The 19,187-nt window shown below is 43.1% G+C and overlaps 1 protein-coding gene across 6 annotated transcripts in view; it reads right to left on the reverse strand.

Moving 5' to 3' along the window:
- Positions 1 to 19,187, reverse strand: part of PPP6R3 (protein phosphatase 6 regulatory subunit 3) — a 99,032-nt gene that overhangs the window by 8,887 nt on the left and 70,958 nt on the right. For 2 of the 6 annotated variants that reach the window (XM_040328380.1, XM_040328381.1), the window contains exons 17-23: positions 15,984 to 16,030; positions 15,215 to 15,269; positions 14,123 to 14,253; positions 13,048 to 13,169; positions 11,949 to 12,102; positions 5,386 to 5,483; positions 843 to 987 (exon numbers count right to left, since the gene is read on the reverse strand). In XM_040328380.1, coding sequence (XP_040184314.1) covers positions 843 to 987; positions 5,386 to 5,483; positions 11,949 to 12,102; positions 13,048 to 13,169; positions 14,123 to 14,253; positions 15,215 to 15,269; positions 15,984 to 16,030 — 752 coding nt within the window. Of the gene's footprint in view, positions 1 to 842; positions 988 to 5,385; positions 5,484 to 11,948; positions 12,103 to 13,047; positions 13,170 to 14,122; positions 14,254 to 15,214; positions 15,270 to 15,983; positions 16,082 to 19,187 lie in introns of all 6 variants that reach the window. The other 4 variants (XM_040328378.1, XM_040328382.1, XM_040328376.1 and 1 more) reach the window with 2 other exon arrangements.

Consider the following 19,187-nt stretch of genomic DNA (forward strand, 5'->3'; position numbering starts at 1 on the left):
GACAGTGTAAAACAATTACACCTGTCAAATCTTCTGGCTATCTATGCGTAACTGATTCTATGAATCGGTCGCATAGATAGAAACAGAGATACGACGGCGTATCAGGAGAAACGCCGTCGTATCTCATTTGTGAATCTGGCCCTAAATGTATTAATTTGAAATTAAAACTACAAAAAATTACCCAACACCATTCATCTCACCAGCCGGCCGCTTATCTCCTATTGTGCCCGATAGTAATGCAGCATCTCTTAAGTGGAACATTTGAGGAACAGGAAGAAGGGCAGGCAAGTATAAATAGCCATTTCTTTTTTTTCTTTCATATTTACACTGACAGTTCCTCCAGTTGTCCAATTAAATTGATAAAAAAAAAGGCCATTTAGTAGCAGTGGATTCAGATATAAATATCTTGCACATTCAAATTCAGCCAACAGCCAGTGGCACAGTTTTCAAAAAACCTGTTTGTAGTGATCAGCAGCTCAAGTTAAAATTGTAACATACCCATATAAGCTTGTACGCACCATATTGAGCTGCATTTTTTTGGCAGACCATTGTACATGAATGGCATGAGCACGGCACAAACTGTATTTTATGTGGCCTGTTCATGCCATACATGCGTGGTGGTGTGCAGAAAAAAACGCAGCTCAATGAACATGGTGTGTACAAAGCCCTGGATGATTTTCAACTCTGAAAATAAAGAGCCTCCGATTCGCTCAGAGAAACCGCAATTCAAGTTTACACCAGTGTTATGGGTAGACTCTTACATGATTTGTAAAACATTTTAAAACGTAAAAAAAAAAAAAAGTCAACCAAAAGCATTGAATTTCTCAAAAAAGCCATTTTACCTTTTAAAAACTGCAGTCTCTGTTTTTGCATCTACGGTAAGGCTGAGGGTTTCCTTCATGCTTCCATTCATCACAGTTTCTGTCATCTGATCAGCGTTTTCCACTTCCTCTTCTCCATCAGAGCTGGCATCCATTGCAACAGTAACTGGAAACAACAAATTCCGCATTCTCAACTTTACTGTAATAAGATCGTGCTCCAATCTTACATGCAACGACCTGCTCTAATTTCAGCATCTCTCGTCACTAAACACCCAGAAAGTCTGATTCCGAATTAAACACCTATAGTGTTTAAAGCAGGGTTCCATGCAAAAAATGGAAGCTCCACTGATCTATCTCCTCCCCCCACCTGTGCCACATTTGGCACCTTTAGGGGAGGTGGCGGTTAACCACCGTGGCGAGGCATGTCAGAAGTTCAGCCCCTCCTCCTTCCCCATTGCCAAGCCATTCAGAAAGTTTTGGCAACACGCACACTGTGTTAGGGTGTCTATATTCTAGATGTAAGAGCAAAAAAAAACTCCTATGGACAGCAGCATTGTTAATCTGAGGGGAGTGTTAATGTATTTAACCACTTGACAACCGGGCCTATTTTGGCACTTCTCTCCATGTAAAAATCAACATTTTTTTGCTAGAAAATTAATCAGAACCCCCAAACCTTATATATATATATATTTTTTTAGCAGACACCCTAGGTAATAAAATGGCGGTCACTGCAACTTTTTTTCTCACACGGTATTTGCACAATAAATTTTTCAAACGCCATTTTTTAGGGGGGGAAAAACAGTTTAATGAATTAAAAACAAAACAGTAAAGTTAGCCCAATTTTTTTAGTATAATGTGAAAGATGTTACGCCGAGTAAATAGATACCCAACATGTCACACTTTAAAATTGGACACTCATGGAATGGCGCCAAACTTCGGCAAACTGTTGCACACGCTCTAACGCACGTGACGATACCTCACATGTGGGGTTTGAACGGCGTTTGCATATGTGGGCGGGACTTGCATGCGTGTTCGCTTCTGCGCGCAAGCTACCGGGACGTCTTAAAAAAAAAATCTTCGTTTTATTTTACCTATTTTTTTATTTTTACACTTTTTTTTATATATTTTTTTTGATCACTTTTACTTTTATTCATATTACAAGGAATGTAAACATCCCTTGTAATAGGAATCACTGTGACAAGTCCTCCTTATGGAGAGATGTGGGGTCTTATCTCCTCCAGGCTTACAAGCATGAAAATCAGTGAAAAAAAATAATTCACCGATCACATGCCGACAGCCGCAATTGCGGCTTTGTTTACTTCCAGGCTTCCGACGGTCATAGAGATGACTGGTGACCATCTGGTCACCAGTCATCTCTATGCTTCCCAGGCAGCGCCGGCCGATTCGCTCTCCAGGCCCCCGATGGCACGGGACAGCCCGGGGAAGCACCCGCCGCCTATAAGAACGATCAAGCGGCGGAACTGCCTCTTTGATCGTTCTTAATGTGCACAGAATCGGCGGCTGAAGACGGTGATATCTGAATGATGCCTGTAGCTGCATAGATCACCAGGTAAAAAAGGAAAGTAAGCCTAAAGAAAACAAATGCCGCCATCACATCTAAATTGGTAAGCTGCAATATAATAAAAGGTTTGCTTTGGGGTGTAATACCGCTCCAAAGCCACTATTTATATCCTAAAATTTAGAAAATTAAAGCAAAGATGTGAAAGATTTCTACCAGATGACTTAAAAGTATATATTTTTTATATTGGCCAATAATACTTGCCTAGGTGGCTGTGGCATTGGTGCAATGCGGCATCTGTCCCCCGCCGCCTCATCTTTGAGAACCGAGCGGCTGATGGCTCGGTTCTCTCACCTCCCTGAGTGGAGAGCTGCTGCCTGTCAATCAGCAGCTCTGCTCCTCCACACTCATTGGAGCGCCGAGCTGTGGAGGGGCGAGAAGCGGCCATCTCAGCGACTCGCTGAGACTGCCATCAATCTAGGCACCTGGCGGATGCAGCCTTCGGAAGTTGGGATGATGCGGTTCCTGGACTGATCTGTTTGACACCAGCAGAGAGTGGACTTCAGACCGCTCCCTTCTGAAAAAGGGTCAATAGAGTGCAAAACGAATTGCACTCCTGTGAGAAGCCCAGCCTAATATGCTCATGCTGGACTTCTTAATGAAATTCAAGGACTTACAATTTACAACATATCCCTGTATTTCATTCTGGTCCTACTCCAGAAACCCATTTTGTCTGAGCTGCTCCTAGTGCTGACTGTCCTTCCTGAATCTCTGCAAACACTGCAAGAAAACAGACAGCACAAGGATAAAAATCAAATAGGAGTGCATAACAGAAGGGGAATGGAGTGGAACCAAATTCACAATAGCTGCACATGATCCGCCACCTTGCATGAAGGCATCACAACCAAAATAAGGAAGCTGCAGGAGAATGTTTGCTGTAAATTAGAGCAGCCCAGGAGATTTAGTAAACACATACTAGAATGCCAATGCATCTATAAAAAGCCGTCTGAAATGGGCATTTTTGCTTTTAGGCACACTGGGGAGGGGGTGCGCAAGCGGTAAAGTAGCAGCCACAGAAAGGGTTAAAAGCGTCCGTGTTGCGGTGCTGCTGAAGCGCTTTTGGCAACGCTGCCCATTCATTTCAATGGGCAGTGCGTTTTGGGAGCGCTTTATACACTACTCCCAAACTGCCCCAAAGATGCTGCTTACAGGACTTGTCCTGTCCTGCAAGCCCACCACCCCTTAACTAAGCTAAGCAGGCGACTGTAAATCCCCCAAGGATTTCTTAAAGGGTTTCTAGCCTCAAGTTTTTTTTTTTCCCTTATCTTAAAGCAGAGTTCCATCTGAAAAAATAAATAAAGTTAGCAGCTACAAATGCTGTAGCTGCCGACATAAAATAAGGACACTGACCTGTGCAGGGTGCCCACAATGTCCTCACCCAAAGCAGACCGTCCCTTGGCTCCCGGCATCTTAAGTAAGGGAATTAGGAAGTGAAGTCTTGCAGCTTGGTTCCCCATTGTGCGAGTCGTGCTGCGCGGTTCCGTGCGTCTCCCAGAAGACAGTGGGGGACAGAGGAGGGGCCATACATGGCAAAGATCGCTGGCTACTGCAGCAATCTTTTGTCAAAGTGGTAGAAAATACCTGCATTAGACAGGAATCCGGAGAGCAGAAGTTCCATTTTTGGGCGGAACTCCGCTTTAACGCATTCTATGCAGGAAGGTTAAAAATATATATTATATATATATATATATATATATATATATATATATATATATATATATATATATATATATATATATATATATATATAAATAAAATCTCTCTATCTTTGTTCTGCAGGAGCCACCAAGCTCCCCACTCACTCATTCTTACTTGAGCCCAATCCAGTGACGTGCACAAGAGCAGCAGCTCTTGCTGCGGTCTCTTCTCATTTGACAGATGGATAGCAGCAGCCGCCATTAGCGCCCTGCCGTCAATAAAATGCTGCGACGATGGGGCAGGGCCAAGTCGCCCAGTCTGTGTCAAACACAGACTAGGCAGCTTAGAAGCGAGCATTCACAGATGTCCCCACGGAAAGAGTCTTGCCATGAGGGCACTCGCCAAATAGTTTTGCCCCGGTGCACCGGCGGGGGACCCCTAAAAAGTTGGCTTCGGGCCGATTTCTGCAATGGCAAGTAGAACATGTTTAGGATTTTAATTTAGAAAAATGAAAATGATCTACAGTTTATCAAGTAAACGTTTAATGCTGGAATGGCCATGTACACAAACTTCTTATAGATCTGGAGAGATTATTACTCCCGCAGTACAAGTCTGATCCTTTTAGTTAATGGGACATCAATGAGCAGGCATAGCAAGTCCAATACTATATTTGCACTGAACATGCTGTCAATCCAAGAGGCTGCTTTTGTCAGCAGAAGTATGTACACCATGGTGGATGGAGGGGGCTAGTTAAAGCGGGAGTTCACCCAAAAATCAACTTTCTGCAGTTAGATCCAGCATACTGCTGACATCTGCAGTATGCAGGTTTTTTTTTTTTTGGTACTGATCGTTTTAGCAGTATTTCTTCTATGGCTCCGAGTGGGGATTACTTCCTGGTATAGGCGTTCCCGAAGACAAGCAAGTTGATTGACAGCCTTCGATAGCGCGTCACGGTTTCCGAAAATACACACGAGTGACACTCGCAATTTATGGCGCTTGCGCAGTCAGCTCTGCCCCGCAGGCGCCGTAAACAGCCAAGTGTCACCTCGGCTATTTTCGGAAGCCGTGACGCGCTATCGAAGGCCGTCAATCAACTTGCTTGCCTTCGGGAACGCCCATTCCCTGCAGGATTCCCCGCTCGGAGCCATAGAAGAAATACTGCTAAAACGATAAGTACCAAAAAAAAAAAAAAGACCAGCATACTGCAGATGTCAGCAGTATGCTGGATCTAACTGCAGAAAGTTGCTTTTTGGGTGAACTCCCGCTTTAAAGATGCTATTGAAGGGTACTAGGCCAGTATTTGTAACAATTGTAAACTTGTATTTTAAAGTTCAAAACATCACTTACTTTCAGTTTGTGCAGAGGTATTGACACTCAGTGGATCCATTGGCTCTGTACTGGTTTCCATTTCAACTGGAGAATTACTTCTTGCCGTTTCCTTTGCACTATCAAAAGAACATTTCCATTACTCTACAGATTTACAAACACTTTTACGTCTGCTTGATAAAAGCACATTTTAGGAGGATTAAAGTTTCGCCAGGGATAACCAAAAAATAAAATAAAAGAAACCACTCTAGTGTTTAGGGATAAATAGAGGGCTGTTTGCAACACACTGATAACAGCATCACATAATACATTTACACATGTCGCAGTGATGGTGAACCCTGGCACCCCAGATGTTTTGGAACTACATCTCCCATGATGCTCATGCACTCTGCAGTATAGTTGAGAATCATGGGAAATGTAGTTTAAAACATCTGGGGTGTCCAGGTTCACCATCACTGGACTCGCTCTAGGGGTAGGGAGAAAGCAGTTCATTCATTAAAAGTGCAAATGTTTTAATGTAGCCCACGAGAAACCAAAGAATGGAAATTGTGTTGCCATTATACTAACCATTTGGCTCCAATATGTTGGAAAAACTCTTGCAATTAAGGGTTAGATTTTTAGGATGGGAAAGTTTTGACCGCCATCTGCAAAACGTGGCAAAAATCTGAGATTTTGCCGCGTTTTTCTGCACCCAGCGGTCAACCTAGTGTGTGCACATAAAGCCCAAGTCAGAACCTCATATCTGCATAATTGTTCGGAATTGAATTCAGCAGGAAAGGAGTCAGCTTGCAACACACATGCAATATACACTCACCAGCCAATTGAAACGCAGAGTACCGCCCCAAAAAAATAAAAATAACATGACACTTACCTGTCCTGGAGTCCAGTGACGTCTGCAGCAGAAGACGAGCAATCGCTCGTCTATCTGCTGCCCCCACTGTCATCTTCGGTGAGGGAATCAGGAAGTAAATCATTCCGGCTTCACTGCCCGATGCCCTACGGTGCATGCGCGAGTCACACAGCACAGTCCTCACTGGTCCATGCTGTGTTCTGGGAGCCGTGCGTTTCCCAGAACACAACGGCGGGGGCAGGAAGTGACGCACTACCCACGGAGAGGACACTCAGTTTCGATGAGCAGAAGTTCCACTTTATTATAAGGTCACTTACCTGTCCAGGGCGCCCACGTTGTCCTCTGCCGAAGCCAAACTTTCCCTCGGCACCGGGTGGAGGGGCCATTAATTTCAGTAAGGGAATCAGGAAGTGAAGCCTTGCGGCTTTTTACAGCCCGTTCGCGCATGCGCGAATAACGCTGTGCGTTATGAGTGGTCCCTGCTGTCTTCTGGGACCTGTGTGTCTCCCATAAGACAGCGGGGGGCTAGACGGAGGGGGTGCTGGACATGGTGTAGATTGTCACAGATACTGCGGCGATCTTCCGCCGGAGGTGGGAGCAAATACCTGTATTAGACATGCATCTGCTCCCCCCTGAAATGTGCCAAATGTGACACGGAAGAGGAGGGAGAAATCCGGACGGAGAAGTTCAATTTTTGGGTGGAACTCTGCTTTAAGTACACCTTGCTAGTAACCGGTTGGATCCCTTTTGCCTTCAGAACTGCTGTAATCCTTTGTGGCATAGATTCAACAAGGTGTTGGAAGCATTCCTCAGGATTTTGGTCCACATTGGAATAGCATCACAAAAGTTGCTGCAGATTTGTCAGCTGCACATCCATGAAGCGAATCTCCTGTTCCACCATATCCCAAAGGTGCTCTATTGGATAAGATCTGGTGACTGTGGAGGCCATTGGAGTACAGTGACCTCATTGTCAAACCAGTGGCGAGATGATTTGAGCTTTGTGACATGGTTAATTATCCTGCTGGAAGGAGCCATCAGAAGATGGGTACACTGTAGTCATAAAGGGATGGCCATGGAAAGCAACAATACTCAGGTAGGCCATGGGAGTTTAAATGACGCTCAATTGGTACTAAAGGGCTCAAACTGTGCCAAGAAAATATCCCCCACACCATTACACCACCACACCACCAGCCTGAACTGATGATACAAGGCAAGATGGATCCATGCTTTCATGTTTACGCCAAATTATGACCCTACCATCTAAAATGTAGTAGCTGAAATTAATCTTATATTTTGGTGACCCTGTGCAAATTTTGTAGCCTCCGTCTCCTGTTCTTAGCCTGTTCTTCTGCTTCAGGCTGCGTTAAAACCGCAGCACGCTTTGGCTCACAGCAGGAGTCCAGTGCGTCTCCATTCCGGTTCGATTTCAGTCCGAATTTTTGGCTGAATGCGGACCTGAAAATGGAAGACTGACTTCTGTGCAATTCGCACCAAAGGCGATGCAGGGATGTATGAACTGGTGTATCGTCACATTCTGCTCCCCATCACAAATTGCTCCAGAAGTGACGTTCCGCCGCCGCCATCTTGCTACACCCCACACCATTGCACAGTAATGATAGAGTGAGAAGGGGCAAGCGGCCATCTTCTTACACCCACCGGAGATTTAGATTTCACAAGTATTTTCAACACAAAACGGAGCTTATATGCTTAAATACAGTGTTTGTAAATTCGATGGACTGTTTACATGTTAAATGTGACAATCAGAGGTGTTCTGTCACATTAGCAACCACGTAAGGTCAGCAGGTTTGCTGCTGCGTTTAAAATTCAACATGTAAACAGTCCGTCGGATTTCCAAATACTGTATTTAAGCATATAAGCTCAGATTTGTGTTGAAAATACTTGTGAAATCTAAAACTCCGGTGGGTGCAACAAGATGTCCGCTTGCCCCCTTCATACTCTATCATTACTGTGCATGAGTGTGGGGTGTAGCAAGATGGCGGTGACAAAACGTCACTTCCGGAGCATTCTGTGATAGGGAGCGGAATGTGGCACTACACCGGTGTGTATAGAGCCACAATCTCCTGCTATGCGTTTTGGATGTGGGAGGAAACCCACATCCAATTAGCATAGGTGTGAACCCAGCCTCAAGGTTTGATGTGTTCTGCGTTCAGGAGATGGTATTCTGCATACCTTGGTTGTAACAAGGGGTTATTGGAGTTACTGTTGCCTTTCTATTATCTCAAACCAGTCCGCCCATTCCCCTCAAGAAATTTTCACTAAACACCAACCACAACTGCTGCTCACTGGATATTTTCTTTTTTGGCCCGTACGCTAAATCCTAGAGATGGCTGATGCGTGAAAATCACAGAAGATCCGCAGTTAATGAAATACTCAGACCACCCTGTCTGGCACCAACAACCATGCCACATTCAAAGTCACTTAAATACCCTTCCTTGCCCATTCTGATACCCAGTTTGAACTTCAGCAAGTCGTCTTCACTATATCTAGATGTCTAAATGCATTGAGTTGCTGCCATGTGATTGGCAGATTAGCAATTGAACAGGTGTACGTAAAAAGTGTCCGGTGAGTGTATTTAGGAGAGGTCAGCAATGTCAGCCTTGCGACGTGTCCTTCAATTAAAGTAGAGAGATGCTGCATTCCTTTAAAGGGCTTTCCCACACAGACATTGGAAATAGGCAGGTGGGTCGCATTTTTAATGCCTACCAAACGCATCTCAATGGCTCCCAAAATTGTTAATATTAATTATTATAATAATAATATTATTATTAAGTAGCAGATGGAGGTGTTCACATTCCAGGTTTAGCATTGTGGTGAGGCAAAAATAACGCTGCATGTAGAGTTTGGAAGGCACTGACGCTTTGCAACTGCCTCCATTCATTTCTACTGAAAAGCACCACAAGCATGCCATAAACGTCACACACACACACACACACACTTTTTTTTTCCAAACAAGGAAAAAACACTGCGCTAAACGATAAGTGTATAAACATGAGAGAGTCCCAAAATTATATTTGGATAAAAAGCTGCCAGTACCAAAAATAGTGATAATATAGTCTCCTTACCAGAGGTGGATGACCGTTATTACAGCGGTCTCTCTAGGCACAGGGATTTAACCACTTGAGATCCGCGCTATAGACGAAATACGTCCGCAGCGCGGCTCTCAAGTGCCAAGTGGCCGTTTAAAAACGGCCTTTATGTGCATTACCCGCGCGCGCCACCCAGTGGCGCGCGGCGGGTAAAAACTGTCCCGACGCATCGCCGAAGACCCGATGCGTGTACCTGGCGGCCGCGATGTCCGCCGGGTACACGCGATCGTCGGTGACACGGCAGGTGACAGCAGGGACGTGGAGCTCTGTGTGTAAACACAGAGCTCCACGTGCTGTCAGAGGAGAGGAGACCGATCTGTGTCCCTTGTACATAGGGACACAGCATCGGTCACCTCCCCCAGTCACCCCCCTCCCCCCACACAGTTATAACACACCCAGGCTACACATTTAACCCCTTCCTCACCCCCTAGTGTTAACCCCTTCACTGCCAGTCACATTTATACAGTAATTCGTGCATTTTTATAGCACTGATCGCCGTATAAATGTGAATGGCGCCAAATTTGTGTCAAAAGTGTCCGATACGTCCGCCGCAATATCCCAGTCCCAATAAAAATCGCAGATCGCCGCCATTACTAGTAAAAAAAGAAAAATAATAAAAAAAAATCATAATTCTGTTCCCCATTTTGTAGGCGCTATAACTTTTGCGCAAACCAGTCGCTTATTGCGATTTTTTTTTTTTTTTTACAAAAATACGTCGAAAAATACGTATCGGCCTTAACTGAGAAAAAAAATAGTTTTTAAAAAAAAAATTGGGATATTTATTATAGCAACAAGTAAAAAAAATATATATTTTTTTTAAATTGTTGCTCTTTTTTTGTTTATAGCGCAAAAAATAAAAACCGCAGAGGTGATCAAATACCACCAAAAGAAAGCTCTATTTGTGGGGAAAAAAGGACGCCAATTTTGTTTGGGAGCCACGTCGCACGACCGCGCAATTGTCAGTTAAAGCGACGCAGTGCCGGACGCTGAGATTTCGCCTGGGAACGAAGGGGGTTTATGTGCCCAGTAAGCAAGTGGTTAAAGTCTCCCAAATAGACTCACTCCAAACGGTCGTTTTTAGGCAAAGTCTCCAAACTAGACTCACTCCAGGTGGTCGTTTAATTAAAGCATAGGGTGATGATTCAATGTCTCATGAAATGACAAACCAAAAAGGCCCCATAGCATAACGTTTAAAAAGTGGTTTATTCAACTAAATGGTTGCACTTACACTTAAGCTGAAAAAGTCTCACAGTGAGTGTAAACATGGAGGGAATCTTCTCCTGTCCGCTGGGCTCCGTGGCTGTGTAACTCCGTGAGTCGACGTCATCACGTTCTATACACAGAGTTACACAGCTACGGAGCCCAGCGGACAGGAGAAGCCGCATACCTCCATGTTTACACTCACTGCGAGACTTTTTCAGCTTAAGTGTAAGTGCAACCATTTAGTTGAATAAACCACTTTCTCCCCCCCCCCCCAAATATAATTTTTTTATTGTTTTGTTCAGAAAATAGAAAACAGAAGAAAAGCCAAACATAGAGAAAATACCGTGCATTTACAAAGTACAGCAACTGGTACACATGTAAATGGAAACAGTAGTATCAACAGTAGGGGTATACGGAGTACAGCCCGCACCTGTAGGGAATAAACCACTTTTTAAATGTTATTATACTATGGGGCCTTTTCCGTTTGTCATTTCATGAGACATTGAATCATCACCCTATGCTTTAAACGACCATCTGGAGTGAGTCTAGTTTGGAGACTTTGCCTAAAAACGCCTAGAGAGACCGCTGTAATAACGGTCATCCACCTCTGGTAAGGAGACTACATTATCACTATTTGGGTGTCCTCTTGTTGGAAGATGATATCTCTTTACACATTCAACCTATATGCACCAATGTGAATCACAGTATATGGACTTTCTGCCCTGTTTTGGCTTTCCATTCACCAAATTTTGGAACTTTTTCACAGTTTTCATTTATCTTTTTATGTACATATTTATTTTGTATCTATTTGGCATATTTGGTTTAACTCTTGTTTAGCCATTTATCTAAATTTTATTTACAATTAGTTCATCACGTTTTTTCACTTAGCGCTGTACCTCATTATATATATGTACTGTAAACACACCTATAGTGTTTAGTTCATTTAGGATGCAATTACAAAGCATCAAAACATGATAATTTCCCATTTTAGCCTTTATCTCACAGGGTGTCTGAGGAGCGTTACCTGACAAAATAAATGCCTGTACTGTCGTAATACTGTTGTATTCAAAATGCTCATTAAAGCTACATGTGCGTTAATACGCTTTAAAGGCCAGTTCACACCAGATGCAGTTCCATGCGCATTCTCCTGTACTAAAAATGCATGCAGTGTTTTCCATGTATTACAATGGCTCTAGTTCACACCATGCAATCAGTTTCCGGTGCAGAAACTGACCGGAACTGACTATTGGTGCAGAAAAAAACGTAACTGCACGGAACTGCATCTGGTGTGAACTGGCCCCCTAAGGCTGCTTTAGAATTCAAATGAAAGAGCAAAAAAAAAAGACCGTTTTAGCTTGTATTTCCTGCTGTAAGACACATTTCCTTCTAGGAAAGGCATTATAGAAACTGTAAAATATAATTACCTAACCGAGGATGTGAATTCAGAAAATGAGGCCCAGCCCGTTTCTTTTGTAGACAATGGCTCTTCTGTGCTCCACACATCTGATCCCACTGAATCTAAATTGGCTACATGTGCAGTTTCCATTGGGATATCAAAGGTTGCTGGCCAATTGCTTGCTAAAAAATAGAAACAGATAGCAAGTGATTAAATATGTTCGAACAAAAGCAACTAATCAAAGCTAGTTTTGCATAGAATTCCATTTTTTGCTTCAGGTAAACTACATTAGGCAGTAGAAATTTTAACCCCCTGCTGATAGTCACTTCATTTGGGGGGACTTCTTTATACCACCTTTGTGTTCAGTGTGCAGTTCTGCTTGCACATTTACATGCATTTGTAATGTAACTGCAGTGCATTTAACACGTTTTGCATTTTTATGATCCCCCCAATCAAGTTCTGCTGCATTCTGTCAATCGCAGGCGATGGGTAGATTGTGTCCCCACCTAGTTAACCATAAATCATTAAATTATTCCTTGTGCTGCTTTGCATGTACAGGAGGCGCAAAATCCTAAGTATCTGCGCTGTTCCTTGACACGCGCCCCCCCCATATCTGAGGCGCTTGTAGGTGACACCACTTAGGGTGGATGAGGCACAAGGGGAGGCGGGGGGAATCAGAACACCAGTACAGGACCATCACAGCAGCTTCCCTTCGTCGCTCTGCATGTCAGGGAAACTATTGTAATGTGCCCTGCCAAACACGCAACAAATGCAGTAAGTAGCTCATGTAGCTTTTTGCCGCATTCATTTTGTGTTTTTGAACGTGGCAAAACACACATCTGCAGTGCCGTTAATGTTACCACAAACGTGACATGCCTTCCTTACCGCGTTTCAAAAACACAAATGTGCAGGCGTGAATTGGGCCCATATAGAGACTTGTACCACAGTGAACCAAAATACAGGATAGACTGGTGCCATACAGCATACATTGCTGCAAGCTCTGATTTTCAAGTGAAGTTTACCTTTAACGACCAATTTTAGATTATCTGACATTAAAACCTGATAAATTGCTGGGAGGAAAAAATGCCACAGTATAACATGCAAAACTGTAAATTCATAAGACTTGCCTTCATTAGCATCCACGTCCATTTTATCTTCTTGGTTGACTGTGCTTGATTCAAATAATCCCTGTTTAACAGAGTCCTCTTCCTCAGAATCTGTACTCTCTTCACTGTCTGTGCTTCCTGAGCTGTATTAACACAAGGCATGTTAAAAAAAAAAAAAACACACACAATTCTACAATTACCTGTGTATCCTACAATGTATCAAAATGCACATTTTAATTGGCTAATCTTACTTACCTAGGTGGATGCAGCAACTGTCCCCCACCACCTCTTCACTGAGAATCAATCGATGGAGAAATGCTGCCTGTCAATCAGCAGCTCTGCTCCTCCACGCTCACTAGAGCACTGAGCTGTGGAGGGGCGGGGGAGCAGTAGTCTCAGCACCTTGCTGGGAGGCTGAACTGCCATCAGTCCAGGCACCTGGCAGACCCAGACGTGGTGCCTGGACTGATCTTGGCGACGTCAGACCAGACCATTCTGCTGAACACAGGTCTCAGGACTGCAAAACCAATTGCACTCTTGTGACCCAGGAGGAGAAACCCCATGCTGGACTTCTACTTTAAGGCAACGCTAAATGAATGAATATCATTGTTACTCCGTACTAAGCTTTTAGCTATACTAAATCCAAAAAGGGGAAAGGCAATAAATATAGAAATTCACTGCACAGAATTTTTTTTAGAATACACCATTAGGCCCATTGTGTTTTTGTGTTTTATGCAGTACATTCCTTATGACCACGCAAGAAGGAAGGTTCCACAGCAGCAGCTGTAGACCCAGCATGGGGCCGTTTATCACGTGGAGATCCTTGGTAAGCCAGTCTTATTCAGCGGCGCAGCAAAAATGGATATATATTAAAAAAAAAAAAAAAATACACCCATCAATAAGGCACATTTGATTGAACCTCAATCACAGGAACTCTGGCCATTCTGGCTCATAAGTCTTTAAACCCATAAACTGCAAATTCGTTTGCAATTATATTTTATATGCCAAATTTTCACAATTATGGGTATAAGATAAAAGCAAAACCCAAAGCTCTGCAAGACCACCATGAATGGGGAAGTTATAAACTGTTATGCACCTGGATCTTCTTTGAGTATCTTGTGTGAATGCAAGATTTTTTTCTTCCCAAATATCTTCCTCATCTGATCCACCATCATCAAACTGCTGTATCCTCTCCTTGCAGCAAGCTTCAAACAAAGCGATGTTGGCCTAAACAAAAAAATAATGAATGGGAAGCCATTAGATGACTTGGAGAAATAAAAGTACACAAGTGTTTTGTTTAAGAGCTGCATTTTTCACACTGATGTCCTAATGGAAGGGACTGATGCCTGGGGGAGGTACCTTCAGAAAAATACACCATGCATGGCCCTTTGTATGGTTGTTCATGCACCCCAATGCACTAAATGGATGCACACCGGTAAAAAAGAGCATTAAACTACAGTGCCTTGTAATACGATTGCTTGGGAAAAGTGCAGGTGCATATTTTATGGTCTGTTGGTGGCCCATTTGAATGTGCCGCCTTTAAACGCATACGTTTACCCACAGTAGAAGTCTTAGTGCAGTCTAAGGCTGGGTTCACACTTGTGCAATGACAGACATCGCATGTGAGTCACAATGCTGGGCAGATCACATGCAATGTCTGTGTGATGTAAACTCAGCCATACAAACTGTATGCCAAAATGGTGCAGGAACCTTTTTTGGTCCACACTGGAATCAGATCGCTAGGTGTTGATATCCGATTCCTGCATCATTTGGCAGTTGGCTCTGCGATCCGATCTGGGGGTGTCAATAACTTTACATGGTCACCTCCAGGGGTTTGCAGATCTCAGTGTTAGGCCCCTTTCAGACTGGGGCGGGAGCCGCGGTGGCGGTATAACGCTGCTAAAAATAGCGGCGCTATCCCGCCGGGATTGCCGCGGGAATCAGCCGCTAGCGGTGCGGTATTAACCCCCGGTAGCGGCAGATAAAGGGTTAATACCGCCCGCAATGCGCCTCTACAGAGGCGCATTGTGGGCGGTATTGCCGCGGTTTCCCATTGTTTTCATTTAGCATTTTTTGGTTTTACAACATGGCAAGTTAGACTTTTCAGCAAGCAAAGGTGAAAAACACACCAACATGCACAAAACATGAACACAAAGTACCAGGATGCGACGATTTGTTCAATACTCACGCTTTCATTTGCGTTGAGAGTGAAGTTAATGTCTGAGACACGATCAAATGAGACACTGTAAAATGACAAAATTGTATGCATAAAAATAATTAACAGCTGATTTTAATGCACATATCGTGCCATGGTACGGAACAGCCAGCTACAGCTCTAACTCAGAGGAACGTGTAGATAAGAAACTGATAAAGCAGTTTTTCCTCAAGAAAATTCACAGAGGCAAAGCAGCAGCACTGGTACTGTAAAACCAGGAGGGGGGGGGGGGGGGTACAATAGAGATTAAGTGGGGCATGCATATTGCCATTTAATCATGGGAGATGTACATGCTATCGCACAGCAAACTGTGGCAGGCAGTACATGTAATGACCCAATGGGCTGAGGGAGTGGAAAACCAGTTTAAAAACTTTACAAAATCATGGCAACACTGACCAGTACAACAGCGACAGCATAATGTTCACGTGATACTTGAACACTGGCTACCCATTGGGTGACATTTTTTAAATAGAAGTACTACCCACCACCAACTCCAGAAAAGAAAAAATCTAAAGAAGAAGGAAAATTAGAGTAATATTGTGCCCCCAGAATTATGGTTAACAGATTTGTGTTTCACAAAAATTAGTTTTTTGCGTGAAAGCCCAATTAATCCCAAGCAAACTGATAGGTTATTGTGCTGTGATCACAAAAAAACAGAATGAAAGACTAGGTGTATTTAGAAAAATCACCAGCAGACACAAATAGCAAAATGTTAAAAACCACAAGAAGTCGTCATACTCACTTCCCAAGGTCATCTTGGTCAGCAAACTTCTCATCGTTGAAGCCAAACTGGTCAATAAAATTGGACGTCATTTGTTGCATCTGATAATCAGAAAAGGCCTGGCAATCCCAGGACCAACAATAGTGGTATAACATGTATTCTAAACTGTTCCTGAAAATACTTTGAAAAAGGTGCTTCTACACTGGTGAAAATGTCTTCCATTATATATGCAATACCCGAAGGAGTAATGTTTTTGCATAAGTACGATATGTAGCAAGCATTTTAACAATGGTGAACCATAGTTCGCTGGCCAAGATAAAAGAAAATTAATTGGGCCATTTAAAAACAAATACAAAATCCAGCCAAATGAAGCTCTTTCATAAAGTCAGATGCAGGCTGGGAAATGTCTCAATGACCGTTGTTTCATATTCATAAAAACGGTTTAACATTCACCCCAGATGACTAAGCCCTCCCTCCCCTTGTGCAGGTTTGATTTAAAAAAAGTAAAAGATAACTGAAGCTTAAAGCTGAATGCCAGCCCCACAACCATGTTTGTGCTCAAAAGTTTGCGTACCCTGGCAGAATTTGTAAATATTGAAAATATGACTGACCATTCCAAAAAAAAGTTTTAAAGCATGCTCTGGAAAAAGATGGTGTGGGTGTTTTAGGGAGCACAATACTCAAAGAAAAATTAGCTGTACAAAAAACAAGAAAAGTGTCTGGTTACAATATGCCAGACATCTTGACATGCCTCATAGCTTCACAACCATAAGTATGCTTGGGCGAGGAGTCAAGGCCTAGCATTAACCACTTTAACCACTTGCCCACCGCCCCATGTCCAAAAGACGTCCTGTTTTTAAAGATGGATATCTCGGTAACGGCAGCAGCTGCTGCCACAACCGAGGTATCCATCTTTAGTGTGAGCGGTCCTGTAAACGATAACGGCAGTCTCCACAGCGGATTCGCCGCGAGATTGCGAGCATATGCGTGAGCATGGAGACACAGGACGATTTAAATTTTTTTTTTTTACCTCTTTTTTGATCACTTTTATTCCTATTACAAGGATTTTAAAAAATCCTTTACAGTTCCTCAGAGATCTGGGGGTCAAAGATCCCAGCTCTCATTTACTGTAAAAAAAACAAAAAACATAAGTCAGCCCTTTAAGGCCGAGGCGAAAGTGACGTCCGACGTCGCTCCAGTCCTCCAAGGGCAGAGAGTCGAGTGGCAGCCATCTTGCCCACATTTGACTTCCTGTCCATCCCTCCAGCAGATTGGATTATATCCGCCATTACCAATCTCTCCGGTAAGCACAGAAACACCCAGGAAAGTGGCGTGCACCTCACCTGCCACCTCTAAAAAGAGTAATCTTGCGGCGAATGCACCGATGAGACCACTTATTTTGTAGACAATTGCCCACAGAACATGAGGATGCCGGGGTTATGGCAGCTAGCTGCTTACATAACAACCACATTTAGTGTCAAAGTAATGACGTCTGTGTACCGTGGGTGGTCGTCAAGTGGTTAAGAATACCATCCCCAATGTGAAGCATGGTGATAGCTCACATGTGTTTTGGGTGTTTGCGAGTGTTAAAGGCACCGGGAATCTTGCCAAAATTGATGGAAAGATGAAAGCATGTTCTCAAAAAATACTGGCAGACCATTTGCATTCTTCTGCACCAAATCTGCGCATAGGATGCTCTTGTACTTTCCGGCACATGCTCTTGTACTTTCCGGCACATAACCCTAAACAAAACGCCAAGTTGACCTTCCAGTAGTTACAGCAGAAAAAATGAATGTTCTGGAGTGGCCTTCACAGTCTGAATAATATCAACAAGCCACTCTGGGGAGATTTAAATGTTGGTTCATGCAAGACTACCAAAGACTGCATGACCTGGAGGCATTTTGCCAAGACAAATGGGCAGCTATACCACCTGCAAGAATTCAGAGCCTCATATAGACAACTACTGTATTTATTGGCGTATAACACTCACTTTTTTACCTTGAAAATAGAGGGTAAACTGTGCCTGTGTGTTATACCCAGGGGGCTGTGGATAGTTTTTTTCCTGAAACTTTCCTCTTAAAGTTAGGGTGCGTGTTATACGCCTATGCGTGCTATACGCCTATGCGTGCTATACACCGATAAATACGGTAATTACAAAAGAATGCATGGTGTCACTGATGCTAAAGGGACAATGCACAGTATTAAGAACTAAGGATATGCAGTCTTTTGAACAGGGGTAATTTCATTTGTTTACTTGCTGCCATGTTTTATGATCGTGACATTCTGTTATGGCCTACTGCTGAATACGAATCCTATAAGAACTAAAAGAAATGCGTTTTGTCTGTTCACTCATTTTCTATAAAAAAATTAATAAAAAAAAAAAAAAGATACATATTGTATATGACCAATTCTCCAAGGGTAGGCAAACTTGAGCACAACTGTATTTAAATATATTAATAGCCACAACATGCTATCAATCTATTGTGTGCATCTTTAGGTTAATAAAGCATTATCACTGTGCTCCACAGCTGTAGGAGGGACCCAGCAGGCCCACGCACTTTAGGCTGCCTACAAAGACCTACATGAGGGGGCAAAAACAAGATAAATTCTCCTGCACAAGGAAAGCGCACGGCAGGGACTGATTTTTATTACAGGAAGCTCCTGTACAAATGTAATCTTTTACATTGGATTATTGCACAGGCCTGGAAGACACACACTAAGCACACAGATTCAAATAAAAATACATATGACTTGCATTTACACAATATCTCTTTATTTTGGAGTTTAGCTTTAAAACCAGATTGGAATAAAGACACTCAAAAACATAGGTCCTTTTGACAATCAGGGAAGCATTACGAACAGTGGAAATCAACATAAAAAAACAACGTACCTTTACACTAACAAAAATCGTGTCACTAAAAACTAGCACTAAGGTCATGTGCAATCTGGCAGCTATATGTAGGTTGTCCATTTTAACTAAATATTCCTGCCTGTGCCCCACACTGGATCACATGATCCATAAAGTACAGCACTGTTGACAACCTTAGTACAGGGGAAAAATAATCTAGTATGGGTTTTAAGACTTCCAACTAAATCTTTAGTCGTTAAAAAATGAAATCCGTTTTACAGTTACTTTAAACGCAAACATTTATTAGTTATACCTACCTGCGCAATGGTTTTCCTCTTCTGGGGTCCCCCGCCAGCGATCTAGGTTCCTCCTTTCTA

This window comes from Rana temporaria, chromosome 11, assembly GCF_905171775.1.
Source record: "Rana temporaria chromosome 11, aRanTem1.1, whole genome shotgun sequence".
NCBI classification, from domain to species: domain Eukaryota; kingdom Metazoa; phylum Chordata; class Amphibia; order Anura; family Ranidae; genus Rana; species Rana temporaria.